This window comes from Pongo abelii, chromosome 10 (assembly GCF_028885655.2).
Source record: "Pongo abelii isolate AG06213 chromosome 10, NHGRI_mPonAbe1-v2.0_pri, whole genome shotgun sequence".
Classification (NCBI taxonomy): domain Eukaryota; kingdom Metazoa; phylum Chordata; class Mammalia; order Primates; family Hominidae; genus Pongo; species Pongo abelii.
The window spans coordinates 77,768,910-77,793,866 of NC_071995.2; the positions used below are offsets into that span (position 1 = coordinate 77,768,910).

Genomic DNA, 24,957 nt, shown 5'->3' on the forward strand with positions numbered 1-24,957 from the left:
ATGAGCCACTGCACCTAGCCAGGTATATTGGTTTTAAAAGGGTTACAAGAAACAAGATGCACTTTTAGGCCTCCTATAATCCTGCATTTCCAAAGCATCCATCTATTCATCTCATTAAAATTTTCACTGATTTAAATAAGTTAATATGAACAGACTGACATAATTTTACTTTAAATTAATGACGTTTATTGTCCTAAGCCATCCATACACAAAACGTTTAATGTGTTATGGAAGGCTAACAGTTTTTCAACTTTTCTCAATACTTTCAACCATCCATACATAAAACGTTTAATGTGTTATGGAAGGCTAACAGTTTTTCAACTTTTCTCAATACTATCAGATGAATGTATTCTTACCAATCATGATTTACACGTTTTTCAAATGGGATTTCTTAGGCCTTTGACTGATAGCTTTAGGCTTTTGCACTACACGAAGAAAAAGACAACTTTCTACTCATTTCTTAATAATTTGTTTCCATAAAGCTAAAATGTCCACTGATGACATAATCTACCTTTGGTTAATCACAGCAAATAGTTCACATTTTAAAGGAATGCAGATATTTGGGATAGAAGCCTCTAACAATGTAAATATTGCGCATTTCAAGTTCCATAGTGTGTCTAAACAGGGATAGCAACTGATTATACGTGGATTAACAATAGTGAATAACTGAGCACATTTTAATGTGAATAATATACACAGCAGTCAAAACTTACTGTTTTTCATATGTGTAAAGTAAAAATTCAATCTATCTTTAACTGGCTCATATTGTTTTCATGTTGTTCAACTATTTGACACAAAAAGAGCTTTTTCCTTTCTTTAAAAGGATTTTGATTCAGTCATAACAGATTTTTGAAAGTGACAGTAAAATTATGCATTTGGTTCAGGATTAAAAGGGAAGTTTTGCTTGCTAGTGTCTATCTGGTTAGACATCAGAATAAAATGAATGGACTGTAAAGGATCTTATAACCAGTCTCTCTCTTTAATATGAAGGCCCAATATTACATAATTCTTTATAAGAGTTGCCCAGGAATGAAATGTAACCTCTTTTAAAGATGAAGAAAAACTGAAAAAATGAGATTAAGAAAATATGTGGGTAGTTTACAGCTGCTGATAGAATTGTGTGCATGCGTGCATGCATGCATAAACACAAAGTGAATCTAGAAGGGAAAAAATTGAGTTTGATGAAGTCTAAGATGAAAGGTTCCAGTTTCATGTAAGATTATGAGACCTTGGATTCTTACATAGGGACTTGAAGCGTTTATCTAAATAGACTGACTTAAGGATGCTTTTTCTCTTGTTAGACTTGTATGACATTACTGAGAAGATTAATTTAGAGTTCTAGATAGTAGAGAAGACTGATTAGTTTGTGCCTGTGTATGAAGAATGACAAATTAAGACAAAAGGTTATGTAAACCATTTACTAAAAAAGTCTAAATTTTTATATTCCTAGGCCCCTACTTATCTTTTACAAACTTTGAAGAACCTGAAATTCTTTGGACACCATCAGATTTAGTTTATAAGAAATCTGATTTTGAATTAAGAAATTATTCATGTAGTTTTAAAACACAATAAAAATTTTCAGTCAGGCTGAACTTTTGTGCACTTCCTCATTTATTCGAGAAACCCCACCAATAATGTATTTAGACCTTAACATGATGGCTTTGAGTCTTAAATCATTGTCCACCTAAAATAATATACCAAATAAAGATTTTAAAAGTGCTGCATATGGTTTCTGTAAGAGGTACATAATTAGATTACCAGCATTATCCTTTAGCTTCAAAAGTAAAACTCATAGTCAGGATTTTACTGATAGTATAGGAAGAAAAAAAATAAACACTGTTGAAAAATAAATGAAAAAATTTTTATTGAGTATTACTTTATACATGCAAATTAAAAGTGAATTTATATTAAGTTGACTATTCCACAATAAAAACCTATGCAATGGGAATGATCAAAGCTGTCTACACAATACTAATATGTTCAATAAATTATCCAGATGTTTTTCCACAAATATTTGGATTACCTGAATTAGCTGAGTCTTCAAAAAAAGTTAAATTTTAGCTTTAATATGGTAGCAGCAGGATGCTACTTAAATTTAGAAGAAAAACATAAGAATAAAAACTCTGAATAGCATAGCCAAATCTTCCAAGAAATAAGTTCACCAAAAAAGTAGCATATACCTATTTGGTATCCAGAGGAGGAAACAAAACACAGGCACTTAATCAACATCCACCAAGTGATCATCACTAACATTCATTATTACCAGAGTAACTGTCGATATGTGAACTGTAGATTAGAACACTTACATATCTAAAAACAAACCAGTAACCAATAATATATACAGAAATACTAACTTGAAGTCACATTTAAATACCATCAACAGTTTGGTGTATCTGATATAACTGAATTCATTTCATCACTGCTATAAATTCCTTAAAAGTGTTCTTTTCCTAATTAACATTATCTTTAAAAAATGGTAAGATATTTCCCAATATGCATCAGTTTTTTCACTCCACCATTCAGTAAATGTTGCAGCAAATTAAATAGAACCTATTAACTAGATCTAAAAACAATGGCTGAATACCTAACACAAAGAAGTACTTTTGAGTAAACTATTCAGATTAGACAGCCTAATGCTAAGACTGCATTTTATGCTACTGACATGCACTATATAGATCGTACACTACTAGATGGAAAGTTGGTCCATGTCCATTTATTTAAAGATTCTGTAACACCTATAATAGTATTTAATACAGCTCCCACAAACAATATTCCTCTCACATAGACATAGTTATTTTTAGTGGGGATAAGGATATGACTTTAACATGCTATGAGATTCTAGCTAAGTAAGTAAAATAAAAACAATATGGGCTCAGGTTTTCTTAGGTAATATTAGTTCAAGTTTTTAAACTGGGAAACAATCAACTTCCATATATCCAGGAGAAACTTAGCATGGGGGGGAGGTGCCTTAGTTGATGTGCCTGATAAGCAAACTGTTAGTTGTCTATTAATATTATGTTTTCAGCTTAATGTAACAACAAAAGAAAGGTGTCACACTGCTTCTCAGATAATATCAATTACAATCTTATTTGTGAAAGCACAGTTCCAATGCAAAAGTCAAGCTTTATGGTTACATATTAGGATAGGTTCAGACGCAATATGACCATGTTAGCACTAACTTTTAACATGTTAATGTTCTGATTCCTGAATGTTTTTCTCACTTAATATATTCCTGCCAATGACAAGCTGGTGTGTTTGGCTTCTTATGCTGAAAATATATGCCTGAATCCTACAACAAGTTATTAACAATATCATGAATAGTTATTAAGTAAGTGCCAGCACTACATGGAACTTACTGGTCACCAACTCAGAACCATAAAACTATACACATATGCACAAAAAAAAACTCCAAAGAAAGACACCTATCACTGTACATATGAATACTGTCCAGGATATCAGATCACTTATCAAATCCAAGGTCTCTAATGTTTTGTCTTACAGTGTTGAATATATGAACGCTTCTCTATTACACTCACTTGTACTATTTTCAAGAAATTAAATGGATTCAAAATCTTACATTTTTATTTCTAATTATAAAATCCAGATTATCCAAAAAACACAAACCACATGTAACTGAGGTAGGTTTTTCACCTTAAGAATACATTGCTTCTACCACAATTAAAAATTTTTTAAACTGAAGAAAAAAAAGACTACATTGCTCCACATACCTGATACTTAATTTTCTACGTCTGAAACTACTTGAACAAGTGTGACAGTGCTAATCTACTATATTTAGTAAATCCCTTAGTACCTACAAATACACACCCAAAAGCCCTTCCCCCCATTCTCTAATGGTAACTGTTGTATAATAAAATTGCCAACAACTCTAGGAAGATGAAATAAAGATTACTATAGCAATCTTCAATTAATTCATTTCAGAAATCAAGGAAGCAAGTCATGTTCATTTTAAAGATGACAAACTTACTATTTTGAAAATGAGCTCATAAACACATTAGAACTTTGAATGTGCTTTATTATGCCAAAATTCCCAGGAGATTTAAGAAATAGTATTTCTGAACAGGAATAATAAATTCACAAATGCTAACACTTTACTGACAATAGACAAGTCTTTTAGGGTAGTGCACATGTACTTAAAAACTACCTTCTACCAATCTCAACACTTTTTATAAATTTTCAGGGGAAACTGTAGCAGATCCTACTTTATTTTTCAATGGTTAGTGTAAAAGTCTGTATGTAAAATAAATAGATTTTAAGGAGATGGAAGAAGGACTGCATGTGAAATGCTCTGCCTAAGTTGTAAGGCTCCTGTCTTTACACTATCATTATGTTAAAAAGGCCAAAAAAATCACTGCTAGAAATGTTCCCCAAAAAATTCTTAAACAGCTGTCTTTAAAAGTATTAATAATTTTTTTTTTTTTTTTTTGGAGACAGAGTTTCGCTCTTGTGGCCTAGGCTGGAGTAAAATGGCACAATCTCAGCTCACCGCAACCTCTGCCTCCTGGGTTTTCAAGCGATTCTCCTGCCTCAGCCTCCTGAGTAGCCAGGATTACAAGCATGCGCCACCATACCTGGCTAATTTTGTATTTTTAGTAGAGACGGGGTTTCTCCATGTTGGTCAAGCTGGTCTCGAACTCCCGACCTCTGGTAATCCACCTGCCTTGGCCTCCCAAAGTGCTGGGATTACAGGCATGAGCCACCGCACCCAGCCTAATAACTGATATAATTTTTTAAGTGAAGTGAAATGTTCCTTTATTTACATATGAATTAAATAGAAAATTCAAAGTAATTCTTTTAATAAAAACCCATATACTAATATATTTTAAGGTTGGATACTAACAGCATTTTCACAAGATCCAAAGTGTGGATGAGGAACTAGGCAAAAAGGACATGTGTGCCACATCACTAAAGGTAACTAAAGGAAGATGATGAGTACGTACCTCACAACCAAAAGCAGTTAACTATGCCTGGCACACCACTCTGTCATGTGGGCAGATCACTGTTCCCATGCTGGGTAAAAGTCTCCAAGAAGGGAAGCCCTTATGCAGCAATTCTGCAACTATATTAAATGTGGTAATCTAACATTAAACTTTTTTGTGAGCAGTGAATATACACATGGTCATATGAAAACTGCCCTGGAGACCAGGTTAATTATTAAATAAACTAAAAGCGGAGAAATGCTGATAGATAAAATTATGTCAATTCCAGGGTTTTCAATGGAATAAAACAGCAGCAGCTGCTTCAAAAGTAGACTATGATCGGAAACCTCAGATGATAACGTTTAAAAATTCTGGAGTCCAGAGTCTCAACCTAAACCTACATAGGAGCTACAGCCAGGGAGTTCTTTCTAAGTTCCTCAAGTGATTCTGATGATTGGCCAAGCTGGAAACTTCTGAATTGGGGAAGGGAGAAAGCCAACCTAGGTAAATGTAGAGACTTATAGAATTCAACATTTGATACTTATCATTTACTCCACATTTTCCCCCAGCTGTCTCACCTTCTCTATTTTTCTAACAGTGAACAATAAAAGGGCTTGGCAAGTGAAGGAAAAAGTAGAGTACCCAAAACGGATTTGACTATATTCAAGCCACTTTCATATATTAACTAGATAAAAGGATATCATACTGCTATTTGAAATTCAATCACAAAGCAAAAATGTCATAATGTTAATGTATTTTAAGGGAAGATGAGGTTCTTAACATGAATATGTAATACAAAAACAATTCTAAATAATAATATTTAATAGAAGAGAAAATTTGTATAATTCTTTAGAAGTAACTCTGTTTTTAAAATTTCAATGTTAGGAAGAAAATCCCTTAAATTTGAAATAGGGGAATATTCTCTCTTATGAAAAAACTGTGTCCCAGTGTTATTCTTCAACTTGGAAATTAGGCAAAGTATTTTAGTACTATTTCTGCTTACATATTGTTTTGTATGAATGTTTTAAGTATGAATAATATTTTGGTTTTTAGTGTGCATGCTAATATAAAAATATGGATTTTTTCTCCTACGCTGACTGTATACTTTCCAGGCCCGAAGAATAAAACACTTTTAAAATATCCTGTGTTCACTAGCAAACCTTGGAACGATAAAAAAAGGTAGTACCTACATAAGAAATTTTACATTAAAATTACAATTTATGTTTTTCAGGAGTTAAAGTGATTCAATTTTTCAATATTCAAACACAAAATAGTAAATTTTTATTTACTATAGCACAATTCAAGTATTCTCTTAAATTTATATTTAGTCAACTAAAACATGACAGTGACTTTATAAGAGCTTTCCTTTTAAAAGGTTGCTGTTACACAAAAGTATGACTCTATTACTCTAAATGCTTAGAATAAGTGGAAAGAACAAATGACAGTAGACAAAAACCTTTATGAGTGAGTCATCAACACATAAAAGGTTGCACACATCAGTAATAAGGCATGTGTAGGTAATATCCCAAAAGTATTTGAACTCATGTAAACAAAGACTATGTATATTCCTAAGGGAGAAAATGTACTACCAAAGATAAAATATATTCAAACGGCTGTGACTTTAAACCATGTATTAGTTGAATACCACACAAAACCAAAAAGGCATTATCTATCTTTTAATAACTGAAAGATATGACTTATTTGTGAGATAAAAGGATGATGCTTTTTTAAAACCAATAATGAAAAAGAAGTATTTTGAAAACAAACATCTGTTTGCTAGAAATAAATATACATGCTTAGTTATTTTAATGTATTGCAGCATAGGAATATTGTGCTAGCATTGACCATAACATTCAATCAGTAGTTTAAAATATTTTTTCCACATTGAGTCTTGAATCTTCTACCTGGTCAGCTGACCAACAACTTTCAAAAGAGTTTTATTTTCCTGCTTTAGCTGTTCATTTTCATCTTCTATGTCATCTAGGTCCTTAAGAAAAAAAAAAGACACTTTAAAAATACTTAAAAATATTTGAAGAGAGATGAAAACACTTAATACACATTCAAAAATAATTCATACAACCAATTAATTTTGAAATGAGGGCAAGCTCTGAAAACAACTTTAGATGTAATATGCCCCACCAAAAATGAGCACCCATTACTTGAATCTTCATTCTTATAACAAGTCTATAGGCCAACTCTTACAGATCTTTCAGTTTTTCAAAGGAAGCCAAAAGTCAGAATTTTAAAATTGTGAATCTTCCAATTTTCAATCATCATAAATAAGTTAGTTTTTTAGCTAAACAAACTCCACTTCCCTTCCCTAAAACTGAGGCAAAAAAAAAAAACTACCCATGCAAGCCATATGTGGTATTGAGACCTAGGTTGCAACCTTGTGTCAAATTAGTCATCAAAAGCTGCAGGTACAAGTTCTAGATGCACTCCTACCACTTTGTCTGATCTTTAAAGGTGTACAATGGGGATAACACTCCAGAGAGGTGACAAAACTGAGGCCTACAGAAAAGGGGATCTGGAGTATTTTGATCTGGATCAATTTTGTTTTCAGCTCCAGATCAATTTATATGTTGGACTTTTCTACGACATTTTGAAGGAAAGATTTTAGAGCTAAAATTAATTTAAAGCCACTAAATTAAGTATTCGCTCTCCAGCTTTAAAAGCATATGATCCAACTCTTTTTTCCCTATATTAATCCTTGTCCCAAATACACAACCTTCTGGTTAAAACAAATTCACCATAAGTTTTAGTTACAAGAAACATTATTTCAAGACAGACTCTTTACTGTTAAAAAAGCAGACATTTATAGATTTATTCTTGCAGTTTAAAATAACAAATCTTGATGTAATCAATTTGAATCACTTGAACCCAGGGGGTGGAGGTTGCAGTGAGCTGAGATCGCGCCACTGAACTCCAGCATGGGCAACAGACAGAGACTCCACCTCAAAAAAAATAAAAATAATAATAATAATAAAGAATACCAATTTTAGTGTTTTTTTTTTTTTTTTTTTTTTTTTTTTTTTTTTTTTTTGAGACAGAGTCTTACTTTTGTTGCCCAGGCTAGAGTGCAGCGGCGCAATCTCGGCTCACTGCAACCTCCACCTCCTGGGATCAAGCGATTCTCCTGCCTCAATCTTCTGAGTAGCTGAGATTACAGGTGCCCACCACCATGCCCAGCTAATTTTTCATATTTTTAGTAGAGTCGGGGTTTTACCATGTTGGCCAGGCTGGTCTCGAACTCCTGACTTCAGGTGATCTGCCCCCCTCGGCCTCCCAAAGTGCTAAGATTACAGGTGTGAGCCACCACGCCTGGCCAATTTTAGTTATTTCTTGAGGCAACTCTGTGCCAGTGCCCTTACATATGGTGGTGACAAAGGGCCTGTCACCCTCAGATTTTAACAAAACACAGAACAAATCCATAAATCAGTCTATCTCCAAAAGAATAAAATTAAGTGAGCTAAACTGATAACTGCCCAAAGGAAATCAGTTTTTGGAAGAAAATGATACTTCTTACTAATTATTATTTCACTAACAAAAGAACAAAGTGAATAATGCAATTAATAATTTCTTCATATTTATATATTTTCATCCAACTGCCAAAAAACCCCTCCAAACCTGAAATAAGGTGAAATACTTACTCTATTTAATAAATCAATTTCTTCTTTGAGTTTTCCAATCATTTCCTCTTTATCTTGCATCAGTCTCACAAGTCTTAGGTTTTCTTGTCTTTCTCTTACTACTTCCTGGTAGATACAATTAAAAACCAGTAATTAGGAAGTAATTGGTTATTTATAATCTTCCTAAATGGCATATATCTCCCCAATTTGGTAAAATATCTTACATACATGAAGATTTCCAATGAATTCCTTAAGACATTTGGTGAAGGAACAAAGATCCCACCACAAAAGGAATCAGAGAATTAGGGGAATACAGGAGTTATTAGGATGCTCCTGAGTAAAGCTATGTTTATACAAGTCTTTAACAAAACTAATGTAATAGACTCAATGATTTAACGTCTTTTGTGTGTGTGTGTGTGTGTGTATGTATGTATGTGTGACAGTGTTTCACTCGTCACCCAGGCTGCAGTGCAATGGCACCTTGGCTCACTGCAACCTCCACCTTCTGGGTTCAAGCGATTCTCCTGCCTCAGCCTCCCGAGTAGCTGGAATTACAGGTGCATGCCACCATGCCTGGGTAATTTTCATATTTTTAGTACAGATGGGGCTGTGCCATGTTGGCCAGGCTGGTCTCGAACTCCTGACCTCAAGTGATCTGCCTGCCTCGGCCTACCAAAGTGCTGGGATTACAAGCGTGAGCCACTGTGCCCGGCCTGTGATTTAACTTCTTTAGCTTATCACCACTATAAGTTATGAACTACCTTATTTTTTAATGGGTATCTTGTTTGAAATAATTCAAAATTAATTTTCTTAAAAACACAAAGTTTAAAGCAGATGGCCCAATAGAAACTCTAAACAGAAAAACAATGGTCCTCAGTTTTACTTCTGGCTCTGCCAGTTAACTGATAATGGATAAAAAGAAGGAACTAAAATAGATTACTGATTTTTAATTTTCGTTTTCTCTAAACAATGCAACACCTTTTTCAAAGAAATCTTATTTAGAATCCAGGGCATTGGGCTTGGTCAGCCACCTTGGGGGCAAAAGGGACGCAGAGCTCAAAAGGCCTTGCCCAGAACTTGGCTTCTTTCCTACTAAACCTCCTACAGAACAATCAACCATCCATATCCCTTAGCTGCTGCCAACTACTAGCAATTCAATCCAAACTCTTGTGGAACTCAAGAAGCCTTTCTGGGCAACTCCCTTCAAAACTATTAGATTACATATTGTCTAAACTTTTTAATTTAAAATTATGAAATAATAGGCTGGGTACAGTGGCTCATGCCTGTAATTCCAGCACTTTAGGAAGCCGAGGTGGGTGGATCACCTGAGGTTAGGAATTCAAGACCAGCCTGACCAACATGGTGAAACCCCGTCTCTACTAAAAATACAAAAAAAAAATTAGCCGGGCTTGGTGGTGCATGCCTATAATCCCAGTTACTTGAAAGGCTGAGGCAGAAATAACACTTGAACCTGGGAAGTGGAGGTTGCAGTGAGCCGATACTGAGCCATTGTACTCCAGCCTAGGCAACAAGAGTGAAACCCTGTCTCAAAACTAAATAAATAAATAAAAATAAATAAAACTATGAAATAATAATTCCAAGAAGAAACTGTTGTTAAAGCTTAGAAATGTGACCTCAAAAAATCATAAATGTTATAAAATAGAAACAAGTTTTAAAAATGAACTTTCTTTACATAACATATATAAATTAGATCTTTAATAATATAGAGAATAATCTCAAGTAAAACAAAACACATTTTCAACAATTACAAAAGTATTCAACACCATTGCTAATTTTAGGGGTTGAATGTCTATGGCACAAACCTGAGACCCTATGGTTAATAAATTTATGCCAAGAGTCATCTGACTGGTACTGAAAGACACTTTTAAACAGGCATATTCTTACACAAAATTGTTTCAAACACCAAAGATGGACCTAACTCAGATTTACTCCTGTAATTTGTAAAGTTACAAATGAAAATCTATTCAGACAATATAATAAATACACGGTAGCATATATTTGCCAGCTCAGACTTCTAACCACTTCAAAAACAAAGCCTTTTAATATATTAAAGGTAACACTTGGCAGAAAAGAAGCGCACATATTAAATATTAAGGAATATTATTTCCTTTCTCAGTTGCTATGAAACAAAAGAATTTTAATGGTATGTTAATTTTATCAATCTTAAATAACTTATAATCCATACCTTTTCAAGATCTTCAATTTTCTTTTCCAGTGTGCTACTTGAAACCAGAGTACCTGAAACATTTGTATCTCTGTTATATCTAGGGAACCCACTTCTATCTGTTCGAGAATATCTACTTGAGACATCCTCTTCAGAGACACTGGTTGTGCTGTGGAAATATAAACATTTTATTAAAATCCCTAGCGATCAGCAAGAAAAATGCCAAGAATATTTTCTATTCAGCTTAAAAAAATTAACATTCCCCAAGGACATATGGTTATAGTAGCAACTTATTTGTAACTGTAGAAGTTAATCATTATTCCCAGACAATGAAAAAAATGTAAAAGTAGCATTAATTCTTTCAACCAATATCTACTGAGTAGGTGTTAAGTAATGAACACTGTTCTGGATACTGAAGACGTAACAGCAAACACAAACATGAACTCTGCCCTTCATAGAGCTTTTGGTTAAAAGGGAATATAACTAATAATAAAGCAAGATGATCAGTAAAATAAGGTCAGTGATGGATACTATGAGAACTATGATAGGACAGATCTCCCAGATTATCTTTTTTTTTCTTTTGAGATGGGATCTCACTCTTGTCACCCAGACTGGAGTATAGCGATGCAATCACAGCTCACTGCAGCTTTGACTTCCTGGGCTCAAGCGATCCTCCCACCTCAGCTTCCTGAGTAGCTGGGACTACAGGTATGTGGCCACCACACCGGGCAAATTATTTTGTGTTTCTTTTTCCAGAGACGGGGTTTCACCATGTTGCCCAGGCTGGTCTCAAACTCTTGGGCTCAGGCGATCCACCCACCTTGGCCTCCCAAAGTGCTAGGATTACAGATGTGAGCATTGTGCCTGGCATAGATCACCCAGACTATTTGTGGTGAAAAAACACTTTCCTTCTTCCAAATTACAATCTTTCATGGACCAACACTTTTAAAAAGTAAAATTAAAATGAACTGCTGGAAAAATAAAAGTTAAAAAGGTCATACAAAATACAAGTCCAAATGTTTTATTAGATTGAGACCCATAAAATTATAAATAGAAAAAAAGAAAAGAGTTACATCAGTGGCAAATTCTCCACTATAAGTATGCATACAGGCAATCAATACAGAAAATTGCTACCATATTGATAATCTTGTTATGCCATAATTCTAATTTAATCAAAAGTTATAAGTAAAACAGCAATTCCTTAAACACCAATTCATACCCTCTGAACAGCACATATGTCAGTATTTAAAGTTTTTAATGTAACAAATGAGTTTGCTTCTTGTTTGCTGTATTATTACTCTATTAAAAATTACCCCCAAACTTACACACAATTCTCATCTCAAAGTTTCTGTTGGTCAGGAATTTAGAAGCAGCTTAGGTGGGTGATTATGATTCAGGGCTTCTCATGAGCTTTTAATCAAGATGTTGGTTGGGGCTTCAGTCATCTGAAGGCTTAACCAGGCTGGAGAATCTGCTTCTAAACTCACTCACATGACTGATGACAACGGCCTCAGTTCCTCACTATGCTGGCCTCTCCATTGGCCTGTTCACCATGTGGCAGCTGGCTTCCAGAGACAAAGTGACAGAGCAACCGAGACAGAAGCTGCAGTGTCGGTCATAACGCAACCTCAAAAGTGACATACTGTCACACTGACCTTATTCTATTGTTCACACATATCAACCTGGTATGTTGTGTGAGAGGATTACACACGGTGCAAACATCAGGGGGTAGGGTTCACTGGGGGCTATCTTGAAAGCCAGTTACTACATTTGTTAATTAATCTAGGTTGGACTGAGGACAATGCTACTCAACAAGGGATAACGTATATCTAAACTATTTCTGTGTTTTGTTTTAATACCACTCAGAGAAAACAGTCTCAAAGGACAGAAATAGGAGCGATTTTAATGCAATTTCAACAAGCTCGGACATTCATTTTTAAAAACTTTTGTCTAAAATGTAGAAAATTTGCTTTTCAAAATTTGTTTTCAATCCTTCACTGACTGGTATCCATTTCCAATAATTTATCCAGCAAATTTACAGTTAAATCTAAAGTGATTTCTTGTTTTAAAAAATTGATTCCTCATCTATGAATTTTCTTGTGATAGAAAATAAAAGTGTCCTACCAAATTTGTAAGGTATTTGATTGTAAACTTTTCAAATGTGCAATAGACCACCATCTACTTTACTGATAGTTGTTACTACATCGTAGAACCCTTTATAACAAGCTAAGGTAACTTTCTCCTCAAAAATCCAACTTTCATTTTTGTCACCTGATCTTATCTGCCATTGAAAAGCCTTCTCGGCTCACTGCAACCTCCGCCTCCTGGGTTCAAGCGATACTCCTGCCTCAGCCTCCTGAGTAGCTGGGATTACAGGCGCCTGCCACCATGCCCGGCTAATTTTTGTATTTTTAGTAGAGACAGGGTTTCACCATGTTGGCCAGGCTGGCCTTGAGCTCCTGACCTTGTGATCCACCTGCCCTGGCCTCCCAAAGTGCTGGGATTACAGGCATGAGCCACTGTGCCCGGCTGACTGACATTCCTTCTTTGCATGGAAAGCTAAGATCACTTAAAAAATAAAGAACGAGGTCATCAGACAATAAGCTAACTCACGTATTTGAAAAGCTGGGGACCAAACTGGTTTCTTATCTTGCAAAAACACCAAGAGTTCATCCCAAAATTCAAATACTCTTGACTGAAAAGGTCACTTTGAAGACCAATGTACACCCTAGCATCTGATAACAGCTGATCAGCTAACTCCCAAACTACAGTATCTAATTTTTTAGAAACCTCAAATGTAATGAATTAGTGTTTGGTAATAAATTCACACTTTTAGTGAACTATACTGTGAATTCAGCTGATATAGCAAGAACACTGTTTAGTTCAGCTGACAAAGCAAGACTTTCTCAATGAAAGAAGCAGGACACCAATTTACATTCTGGTACAAGCTTCAGTATGTTTTTCTTATCACTGTGCCTGCATAATTATAATATATTCCTACAAAAGTAAAGCAAAACTCCAAACCACATTTGTTGATACTGTAACCCTTTGTAAGTGTTATATAGTTCAGAGCAAGCTGTATTTGTCAGCAATGAAGTTGAAAAATAAATTGTTACTTCCTATGTTAGCAAAACCAATGTGTTCATCAAATTGTAACAAAAATTCCTTTGCAGGATCTTATTTGTCTGGGAGTTAGTCTTCCGTATCACTATCCTGTCCCTAAACTCATCAAGCTATTATGGTGTTGTTGGAAGGTGGTACATTGAACTATCTTCTTTACTACAGATTCATCCAACATTTCCAAGCAAACATGTTTTGTCTTGTCATTTGTATGCAGTTTTTTTTAATGTTAGTAACCTCAAGTCAGACTATCAGAAACCCCAAAAACACTAGTGATCACATGTGAAATCCTGAACATCTGCTCCGGTCATCTTTGTAATATTCTTTCAAATAATGAATTTGGTTTTGAACATATTTGATGAATTCGTTTTGAACATGTCATGCCTACAACTACCGATTACATTTTGATCATTTTATATTGTTTAAATAGCCAGTGTATCTCCAAACAACCCACTTTGGTTTTAGCACTTAGCCCATCAATTATGGCTAAAAACTAAACATAAGACACATAATACTTTCCAAGAAAACTGGTACAAATTCTTTTGATCTGTATCTCTTTGAAATTACTTCCACTGTCATAATTTGGTTTACTACTGCTATCGCATTCAAAAAAGTGTATCTTTGCTTGTCAAAAAAGTCCAGTAAAGCTTGTTTTGTCATCAGTAAATCTGACTTATAAATAATACAAATTTTGCTTCCAGGATTTAAATAATACTTGTAAAACATAAAATTCAAAAGAATGAAAAAGATTTTTACATTTTTAAATTACTATATATTTTTAAATTATTTATGGGACAAGAATAAGTATGATTAAAATTAAAGAGATTTTTAAAATAAATGCTTTGCTTTTTTGGGGGGGGGGGTGGGGGGAGATAGGGTCTTGCACTGTCACCCAGGCTGATGTACAGAGGTGCCACCATGGCTCACTACAGCCTTGAAACCTCAAAACTCCTGGGATCAAGTGATCCTTCCACCTTAGCCTCCCAAGTAGCTGGGACTACAGGCATATGCCACCATACCTGGTTCTTTTTTTTTTTTTTTTTTTTGTAGCTATGTGTCTTACTATGTTGACCAGGCTGGTCTCAAACTCCTGGCTTCAAGCTATCCTCCTGCCTTGGTCTTGGGATTATAGGCATGAGCCAGCCACATTTTATTTAATTCTTATACATTTTTGGGTTACAAATGACTAACTTCAAAATATCACACATTGTAACAGCCCTACTGGGCATGATTAGCATGCAACTTGCCACGGCACTTGAACTACTCTATATCCTGTTCACAGAGTAATCCACTGATCATGCACTTGGATGTGATGATGACAAGTCAAAATGCAATTCAAGTTTCTAAATGCTTATTCTCAAGTTCTTTTCTTGTCTTGGATTGACAACAAACAGTTCAAGGACTACACTTTGGGTATCACTATGTTAGAGAAGGTTGAAACGTAAAAAGAAGGACAAGAATGTGCAAAAACCTATAAATTGTGGCCCATTTGAGAAACAGAAAACTCCAATATCGCTAAAGCATGGAGTGTAAACATAAGAGTAATAAAATATGAGGCTGAAAAAGCAAGCAGGAAACCTGAATTTTTTTTTTTTTTTTTTAAGAGACAGGTTCCCACTCTGTGGCGCAGGCTGGAGTGCAGTGGACAATCATAGCTCACTGTAAAGTCAAATTCCTGGGCCCAAGCAATCCTCCCCTCAGCCTCTGGAGTAGCTACATGTGCGACCATGCCCGCTAATTTATCTTAATTTTTTAGAAGTTAGGTCTTGCTATGTTGCCCAGGCTGGTCCTGAAGTCCTGGCCTTAAGCGATCTTCCTGCCTTGGCCACCCAAAGTGCTTGGAGTAGAAGTCTGAGCTACCACGCCTGGCCCTGAAAGCTATTTTATGGAAGAATTTAAACTAAGGGTCTCCAAATATTATTCATAATTACATACCCATGTTGGTATGTATGTTTACTTATCTACCATTTTTATGGGATTTACAATATGACAATATAAAATAATCATCTGTATCCCAAAAACAGAACATAAGAAAAAGACTAAAATTTGTTTTATTTATGGTATAAAAGTTTGTTCTCACAAATATTTTAAATAAAATATTGAATATGCTTCATTATTTCTGAAGATCTTAACACCGTGTGATACAGAGATTCAAAGATCTAGTTCTAACATGTTTGAATATCTGATTTTTAATGGCTATCAAAGCAGAAAGGGATGCCTTACAAAAAAATGAGAATATTTTTTAAAAGTTTCAAAACCTCAAAATCAGCATAATTTTTCTTAATTCATGAGAACAGATTTGATTTTGTATCTTACCAGCTCAATAACAATGCGATCTTATTTGCAGTTAAACACTTGATTTTCTCCACAAATTCCCTAATCCCAGACTTACATATTTTGTAATAGTTAAACTAGATAACTCATAAATCCGCATAGATGGACATTCAAATTATAGTATTGTGCAACATGCAGAAAGTGAACAAAGCATGCTTCCCTCAGGACACCCTTAGTACCAAATGACCATATGACACATAGAGCAAAGAAGGAATGACTAAATAACTATTACACAGTAGTAGCTTTTAAATATTAATGCCTTAGTGTTTTTCAAATAAAAAGGTAAATATGAATAAAAGTTCCAATATTTTCCTCCTGCACCCTAGCAGATTATCTTGTATATCACCCCTCTTTGGAGACCACTGATTCAGACTCCATTTAAAGGTAATGGTAAGCCATTAAAGCAGGGAAAGTAACAGAATCATTTTTATAAAATATATTGGAGATGAGCTAAATGGAGACAGGGAGGCCAGTGTGGAGGCTACTGTAATCACCTATGTAAGAGATGATGGTGTCCTAGATTGGTGTGATGGCAATGAGATACTCAGAAGATAAACTCAACAAGGCTTGGTGAATGAATGGATAAGGGCAAGATGGGAAAAATAATAAGTGTCATAAATAATGTCCAGGCTACTGACTTGAGCAAAAGTAGATGCTGATGTCAACTACTGAAATCCATCAGGTTTCACAAGTTTACTTTTGAAAACGCTTAGTTTAGTATGCTTAGCAGATATTTAATAGCTGTTGATTATACAGGTATGGAGCTAACGATCTGGAGTCATCAGCATTATGTATAGATAGTAATTGAAGTCATCGGAGTGAATGAAATTTCTACCACAAATACACAAAACGAAAAGAGAATTAAGTCTAAGATTAACAGCTGAGTAGGCTAAGCATAGTGGCTCACACCTGTAATCTCAGCACTCTGGGGGGCCAAGGCAGGAGGACTGCTTACGTCCAGGAGTTCAAGACCAGTCTGGACAACATAATGAGACTCTGTCTCTATAAAATTAAAAAAATAAAAAATTAGTCAGGCAGGTGGCACGTTCCTGGAGTCCCAAGCACTTGGGACTTGGGAGGCTGAGGTAGGAGGATTGCTTGAGCCCAAGAGGTTGAGGCTGCAGTAAGCGATTACGCCACTGCACTCAGCCTTGATGACACGGTGAAACCCTGTAAAAAGAAACAAAAATAAAAAAATCGAGTAATACCAATACACGAAGAAGAGGTACAGGAAAGAAAGAACTACAAATAAGACTGGGAAATACCAGCAAAGTGGTAAAAAGAAAATCAACAGAGGAAGGTATCACTAAAGCCATACCATATTATAGAAGACCACTGGAAGCATTTTAAAGGACCCATTTTTCACAAAAAAAGAAGTCCAACTTTTTGCACCCTTCCATGACTTTTTAGGTAGAAACTATAATGCTGACAGCTACAAACCATCCAGAAATATGGATGTCCGTTAGTAATTGTGTATTTGCTTGATGAACATGTTTAAAGCAATATTTCAAAAAAAGTTTAACTTATTAACAATTTTTAAAACCTTCCATCTTAGACTTGTCAATACATAAACGGCATCATTATGCAATTTTTTTTTTTTTTTTTTTGGAGACAGAGTTTCGCTCCTGTTGCCCAGGCTAGAGTGCAATGCCACTATTTTGGCTCACTGCAACCTCAGCCTGCAGTCAAGTGATTCTCCTGCCTCTGCCTCCCAAGTAGCTGGGATTACAAGTGCCCACCACCACGCCCGCCTAATTTTTGTATTTTTAGTAGAGATGGGGGTTTTCCCATGATGACCAGGCTGGTCTCGAACTCCTGACCTCAGGTGATCCGCCCACCTCGGCCTCCCAAAGTGCTGGGATTACAGGCATGAGCCACCACACCCGGCCTTCATTATGCAAATGCAAGGAATAGTGAAAAACAAAATCAGTGCTTCATTCCCAATATGTATTATGTATTAGGGAATACTGTCGTAATTGTGAAGAATTGTGTTACTTGATCTTATTGCCAAATTTAGCCGTTTAACCTATTTTGAAAGCCAGATATGCACAGTGCAAAATACTCAGAATAAAAGATTGTTCATTAATTCCAAAAAGTTTTTAACATTTTACTTAGGAATGTTAACACAAATCTCTAATACGATCCAAAAAGAACCCTCCCTCCACTCTTAGCTACAAAGACATGAACTATAATGCTCAGAAAAGGGAAAAGAAACAGTATCATCAAAGATAAATGCCACCCCTTACTGGAAGTTTTCCCCCTCTGGGAATTTTCACATCTTATGTAGAAACACCAGGGGGTGTTGTGTTGGGGAAAATTACACTATTATTCTAAAACTATCATGAGAATGAGATTGGCAGCATTAAGAGATTATAGCTAGAGGAATTTTCCACTAAAATAGACATTATAAAGCTTAGCAATGAGAAGAAATACAAGACTCAAGGGTAAATCCTACTTTTAGAATAAGTATCAAATATTCAGAAGTACAGGACATATTCTGAAATTCCCAAATAACCAACAACTACATAACTGGCTTCCATCCTTTTAGCATCTTTCACTGCCCTATTCTCTTCACCCTCCAACACTCCCACTCCTCAAAACAGCTCCTTGCTCTGTGTAGGGTTTATCTCTCTTCCTTTAAATACAAACATACACATAAGCACATACACCAACAACTAAAAATCAAAATCAACTCTCATTATATTAAACTCTCATAACTCTTTATTAAAACTGATACATATTTATTATAGAAAACAGAAAATACAAATGAGTGTCATCAGTAATTCCACTAACCCAGAGATAATGTCCGTTAACATTTTATAACATATTAGTAAATGTTTAGCCTTCTGGATCAGATTCCTTTTAAAAATCTTATGAAAAATATATCTCCTCCCAGAAAAATAAACATTATCTTCTTTTACACAGAAGTTTAGCAGTTTATCACATGAATAGTTCTCAGATAATATTTTATATATATTATACTTTGTTTTGTATCATACTTTTTTGTAATATGTTCTCTCCTCCATTTTACATCAACAGGTAATAATTTTCTTATGTAATATTTTTCTATAGCATCATTTTAATGGCTGCATTATAACTGTTTATAGAAATATAGTTTTTAATCTATCTCATTTAAAATTTAAGTTGTTTCAGTTAGGGAACATCATATATATTCATTTCTGGTATATTAAATATAGTGAATTATCCTAAAGAGATCAAATATATCTGGCTGCTCAAATTTCACCATCTGAGAGCTAGACAAAACAAGTCCAGAAAACACTCTCCAAATATAGTTTATTATATACAGTAGAAACAGCTAAAATTATAAATTATAAAATGTAAAAAAAAAAATTTGTTTTTAAAAAAAGCCTTCAACTAAGCAATATGAAAAATTTCTGTGTAGTAAGAAAAAGGGTCACACAAAAACTTGTACATGAACGTTCACAGCATATTGTCTATTATGATATTATATATATGATATGTATAATATTTCATATAGGCAAAGAGTGTAAAGAATCTAACATGTCCATTATGTTAATCCAAATGGTAAAACATAGTGTAGTATATCCTGCAAACTTCAATATGGAATCATCTTGAAATAATTATGCTTAGCAAATGACGAGACACAAAAAGCCACATACTTGGCCGGGTGCAGTGGCTCACGCCTGTAATCCCAGCACTTTGGCAGGCCAAGGCAGGCAGATCACTTGAGGCCAGGATTTCAAGATCAGCCTGGCCAACATGGTGAAACCCTATCTCTACTAAAAATACAAAAATTGGCTGGGTGGTGCACACCTGTAGTCCCAGCTGCTTGGGAGGCTGAGGGACAAGAATCACTTGAACCCACAACACCGGGGTTGCAGTGAGCCGAGATCGCACCACTGCACTCCAGCCTGGGCAACAGAGTGAGACTCTGCCTTAAAAAAAAAACAAAAAACCCAAGAAAGCCATATACTGTATGATTCCATTTATCTGAAATATCCAATATAGACAAATCTATAAGGACCGAAAACATATTACTGGTTGCTGGGGGACCTACGGGCAGAGGAAGAATGGATATGAAGGGTATGAAGTTTCTTTCAGGGTAGAACAAATTTTGGAACTAGACAGCAGTGAGGGTTGTAAACACTGTGAATGCCCTAAAAATGCTGAACTGTACACCTTAAAAGAGTGGATTTTATGGCATTTGAATTACATCTTAATAACAGGGAACAGTATCATCAGTTTAGTGGTTAATTTCCAAATAAATGCACAAAATGCACTTAAAATGACACCAAATATTATAACATGGTTTATCTTTCATTATAATGAAGAACTCTAGATGTTGTTAGACTTCATAACTCAGAACAAGTTATTTTCTGACATTGTACTACAGCTAAAACAAAGTAAAGATCTGAGTGGATTTGTGAAATCTAGAGCCATATAGCTGGAAGTTACTTTTTGGGAAAAAATAAAATAAAACCCTATGTTAGAAAAAAAATCTAGTTACTGGTACCATCCGGTCACTTGGAGTTTAAATAAGCCAATCAAACTACTACACTGTATCTATTTCCTACCCATGCTAGGCAAATTAACATTACTACCATGAGGTACTGCAACATATGCTGACACAATCTGCAAATTATTACGTGTTTAATCATACAAGTCATTAAACTTCACTGTGCCTCAATTTACTCATTTGTAAAATAAGAATAATAAAAGCATCTCCCTAGGACTATCGAGGAATTAACTGAATGGAAAGTACTTCGAATAGTACCTGGTACATACTAACATTATATAAATATTAATAATATTTATGACCTAGAAAAGTTCAGAAATCCACCAGTCCACAAAATGTATAAGAATCCCAATTTATTTTAAATACTCATTTTATGACTTTCATGTACTGTTTTCAAATCTAATAACTAGAAAGGTCACTGCTATTGCATGCCTGACAGCATTGGATAAAATATGGAACATATCCTAATATAGAAATAATAGATCTTGCCAGGCGTGATGGCTCACGCCTGTAATCCCAGCACTTTGGGAGGCTGAGGTAGATGGATCATTTGAGGTCAGGAGTTTGAGACCAGCCTGGCCAACACAGTGAAACCCCGTCTCTAGCCTGGGTGACACAGTGAGACTCTGTGTTTAAAAAAAAAGAAAGAAAGAATAGATCTTGAAAGGAACAGATTTCTTTAGAAAGGGTCATATATAGCCCAAGAAGACTCTCTTTCTTCAACTACTGAGAGATACATTTGGTTGTCTTTAATTTGGATTTCCCATCGTTAAAGAATCTGGCTGATTTCTGGCCAGGTGCAGTGGCTCACACCTGTAATTCCAGCACTTTGGGAGGCCAAGGCAGGCAGATCTCTTTAGCCTAGGAGTTCAGGATCAGCCTGGACAACACAGAAAAACCCCATCTCTACAAAAAATTTAAAAATTAGATGGGTGTGGGGGCACATGCCTGTAGTTACAGCCACTTGGGAGGCCAAAGCTGGAGGATCACCTGAGCCAGGGAATTGAGGGCTGCAGTGAGCCACGATTACACTACTGCATGCCAGCCTGGGCATCGGAGTGAGACCTTGTCTCAAAAAAAAAAAATTAATAAATAAATAAATAAATAATAATAATAATAATAATAATAATAATAATCTGGCTGATTTTTCTGGTTTTGACCCTTGACCAACAAACCAAGGAAGTTTGTGTCTACTTGGTGGTTCTCAAAACAAGAACTACTGGTTAAAACAATGATCATAGTGAAACCCCATCCCTACTAAAAATGCAAAATTAACCGGGCATGGTGGCATATGCCTGTAATCCCAGCTACTCAGGAGGCTGAGGCAGGAGAATCACCTGAACCTGGGAGGCAAAGGTTGCAGTGAGCCAAGATTGCGCCAATGCACTCCAGCCTAGGTGACAAGAGCAAAACTCGGACTCAAAAAAAAAAATCATAAAGTTCCATCTAGGAAAAAAAGTTAACATCGTTGTGTTGCAACATCTTAAATCTTGAATGAAAACGATGTTTCTAAATAAATCATTCATCTCTAAACTTGAACTGGTTCTAGTCGGTTTCTTATGAAAAGAGCTTGAGAATGAAGTTGAGAACTAAAGGTCTTAACTGGCCATCCCCAACCTTTTTGGCAACAGGGAGCAGTTTCAGAGAAGACAATGTTTCCATGGACCAGGGGGATGGCAGGGAGGATGGTTTTGGGATGAAACTGTTCCACCTCAGATCATCAGGCATTAGATTCTCATAAAGGAGCATGTAATCTAGGTCCCTCGCATGAGCAGTTCACAATAGGGTTCACGCTCCTATGAGAATCTAATGCCGTTGCTGATCTGGCAGGAGGCAAAGCTCAGGCAGTAATGCTCACCCACTGCTCACCTTCTGCTGTGTGGACTGGTTCCTAACAGGCCACAGACAGGTAGCAGTCCACATTCCAAGGGGCAGGGACCTCTGGCTTAAAGTATTTCACAGTATCTCAAATTAAATGCATTTATGTTATGTAGAAGTCTTATCATTTAAACAACGGCAAAGATTTAGTTTACTGAACCATCTACCCAGAGTTACTTCTGCTATAATACAATATTAAGTGTTTCTAAAATTACTGTGTTATGCAAAAATCACTCAATAAAAACATGGTGGGACAGGCATGGTGGCTCATGCCTGTAATCCCAGCACTTTGGGAGGCTGAGGTAGGTGAACCACTTGAGGTCAGGAGTTTGAGACCGGTCTGGCCAACATGGCAAAACCTCATCTCTACTAAAAATACAGAAGTTAGCCGGGCATGGTGGCAGGTGCCTATAATCCCAGCTACTTGGGAGGCTGTGGCAGGAGAATCACTTGAGCTCAGAAGGTAAAGGTTCCTTGAGCCCAGGAGGTAAAGGTTGCAATGAGCCAAGATCATGCCACCACACTCCAGCCTGGGTGACAAGAGTGAGACTTCACCTCAAAAAAACAAAAGCAGGGGGGGAATTATACAGAAAATGGGGTCGGAGGACAATGTTCTAAAACTTCATCAGTGACACATTATAGAAGATAGCAGCCTAATATAAAGTGGTAGTACAGTTTTACAGGTTAAACAGCTAAGAAATACATAAATACAGTATTTTATCTTGAAAAAGTAGTGAGGTTTCCTTATAGAAGCTGGTTGGCAGCAGAAGGGTTGCAGCTTGTGGGTTAATACGAAATGTGAGAAAGATATCTGAAATTAGACTGGAAGTTGTAACATCACATATGGAAGTGATAGGGACAGGAGGCAGGAAAATTCTGGGCAGAAGAGGGTGGTCCTGGTGAGGGTCCCACCCTCAACCCTTGAACTGTGGCCCAAAGTGAGAACATGCATTCCTGTTTTCCTGCTTGAATGTTGCCTTTTCCAAAACCACCCATGGCCCATCCTGCTCCCCATCCTGTGCCCATAAAAAACTCAGGCTCTGCCACCACAGAGAGGAGAGGAAGAGAAGAGGAGAAGCAGTTTGACTTCAGAGTAATGGCTTGACAATGCTGCTCCAGGGAAAGATTATCTTCCCACTCCATCCCCTTTCCAGCTCCCCTTTCACTGGCAATATAATCCTCCATATTCACCACCCTTCAATTCGTTCATGTGACCTGATTTTTCCTGGACACTGAATGGGTGCAAACACTAAAGGCTGTCATACTGACTCTCTGCTCTCGCTAGCAGAGAGCAACTGCCTCACAAGAAAAGGCAGAGAGCCCACTGAACTGTTTAACACTTAAGCCGTCCATGGATGGCAAAGCTAAAAGAGCACTAACTATAAAACTTCTTCTGGGACTTCAAGGGGCAGTGGGCATCCCCCTAGATACTGCCATGGGGACAGTACAGAATTCATTCCTGCCAGGGTCCAAAAGCGCTCACCCTGGCTCTTGCACCTGCTCACCTGTGCTCCCCCTCCCACGAGGGGTAGAATGCAGTGGGTTCGAGTGAGTGGAATTTGCCCCTGCCACACCAAAGTGCCTGGCTAGGTCCAGCACCTGTGCACTCCAGTTCCTGCCTGCAAAGGGGCCAGGGAAACTTTACTGCTTCAGAAGCAAAGCTGTAGCTCATACTGAGGTACCTGGTAGATGTTTGCCAGGAATGCCTGAGAACGTTCTGTGTATTCCTATGCAGCTTGGTTGAGCTGGGTAAGGTTTTCAGCATTTACCTAGCATTTCTGGTGAACAAAACTGTATATAAGCAAAGGTGAAATTTGAGTTAGGGTCAAACTATTCCCTAATGTACCAATTAGGACCAATTTGCATTTCCAAAGCAAGCATTATAGCAGAATTGACTTTGCAAGAAAATTCTGACCCTGAAGAAAAAGAATCATAGTCATGTTTTATCCAAATAAAGTAGACAGAAATTATGGTTACCAAAGCAGTGATAGTGAGGATTTCTGATATATTTATGCTACACTTCGTTTAAAAGGCAGAAATCACTCAGTTGATACTAGCCATTATTTAGAGAACTTAAAAGGTGAAGATACTCATGTTACATTAGGTGAGGAGTAAAATTACATATTGAGGCCAGGCACAGTGGCTCATGCCTCCAATCTCAGTACTTTGGGAGGCAGAGTTGGGAGGATCACTTGAGTTTGAGATCACCCTGGGCAACACAGATCCTGTCTCTACCCAAAAATTAAAAAAAAAAAAAAAGAAAAAATTACACATTGAAAAAAAAAACTCACAAATTCGTAACACTGATCCACCTTTACTAAATCTTGAGTTTCAGAAATTACATAACCCTCACCTCCAAATAGTTCCCTACAGTTA

The 24,957-nt window shown here is 36.2% G+C and overlaps 1 protein-coding gene across 3 annotated transcripts in view; it reads right to left on the reverse strand.

Moving 5' to 3' along the window:
- Positions 1-1,839: 1,839 nt before the first annotated feature.
- The window catches only part of PAWR (pro-apoptotic WT1 regulator), a 102,907-nt gene continuing 79,789 nt past the window's right edge, over positions 1,840-24,957 (reverse strand). For 2 of the 3 annotated variants that reach the window (XM_054527429.2, XM_024257400.3), the window contains 3 exons: positions 10,773-10,920; positions 8,588-8,692; positions 1,840-6,924 (listed from right to left, as the gene is read on the reverse strand). In XM_054527429.2, coding sequence (XP_054383404.1) covers positions 6,838-6,924; positions 8,588-8,692; positions 10,773-10,920 — 340 coding nt within the window. In that variant the 3' untranslated portion in view covers positions 1,840-6,837. Of the gene's footprint in view, positions 6,925-8,587; positions 8,693-10,772; positions 10,921-18,711; positions 18,841-24,957 lie in introns of those variants that run through there. The other variant, XM_024257403.3, reaches the window with a different exon arrangement.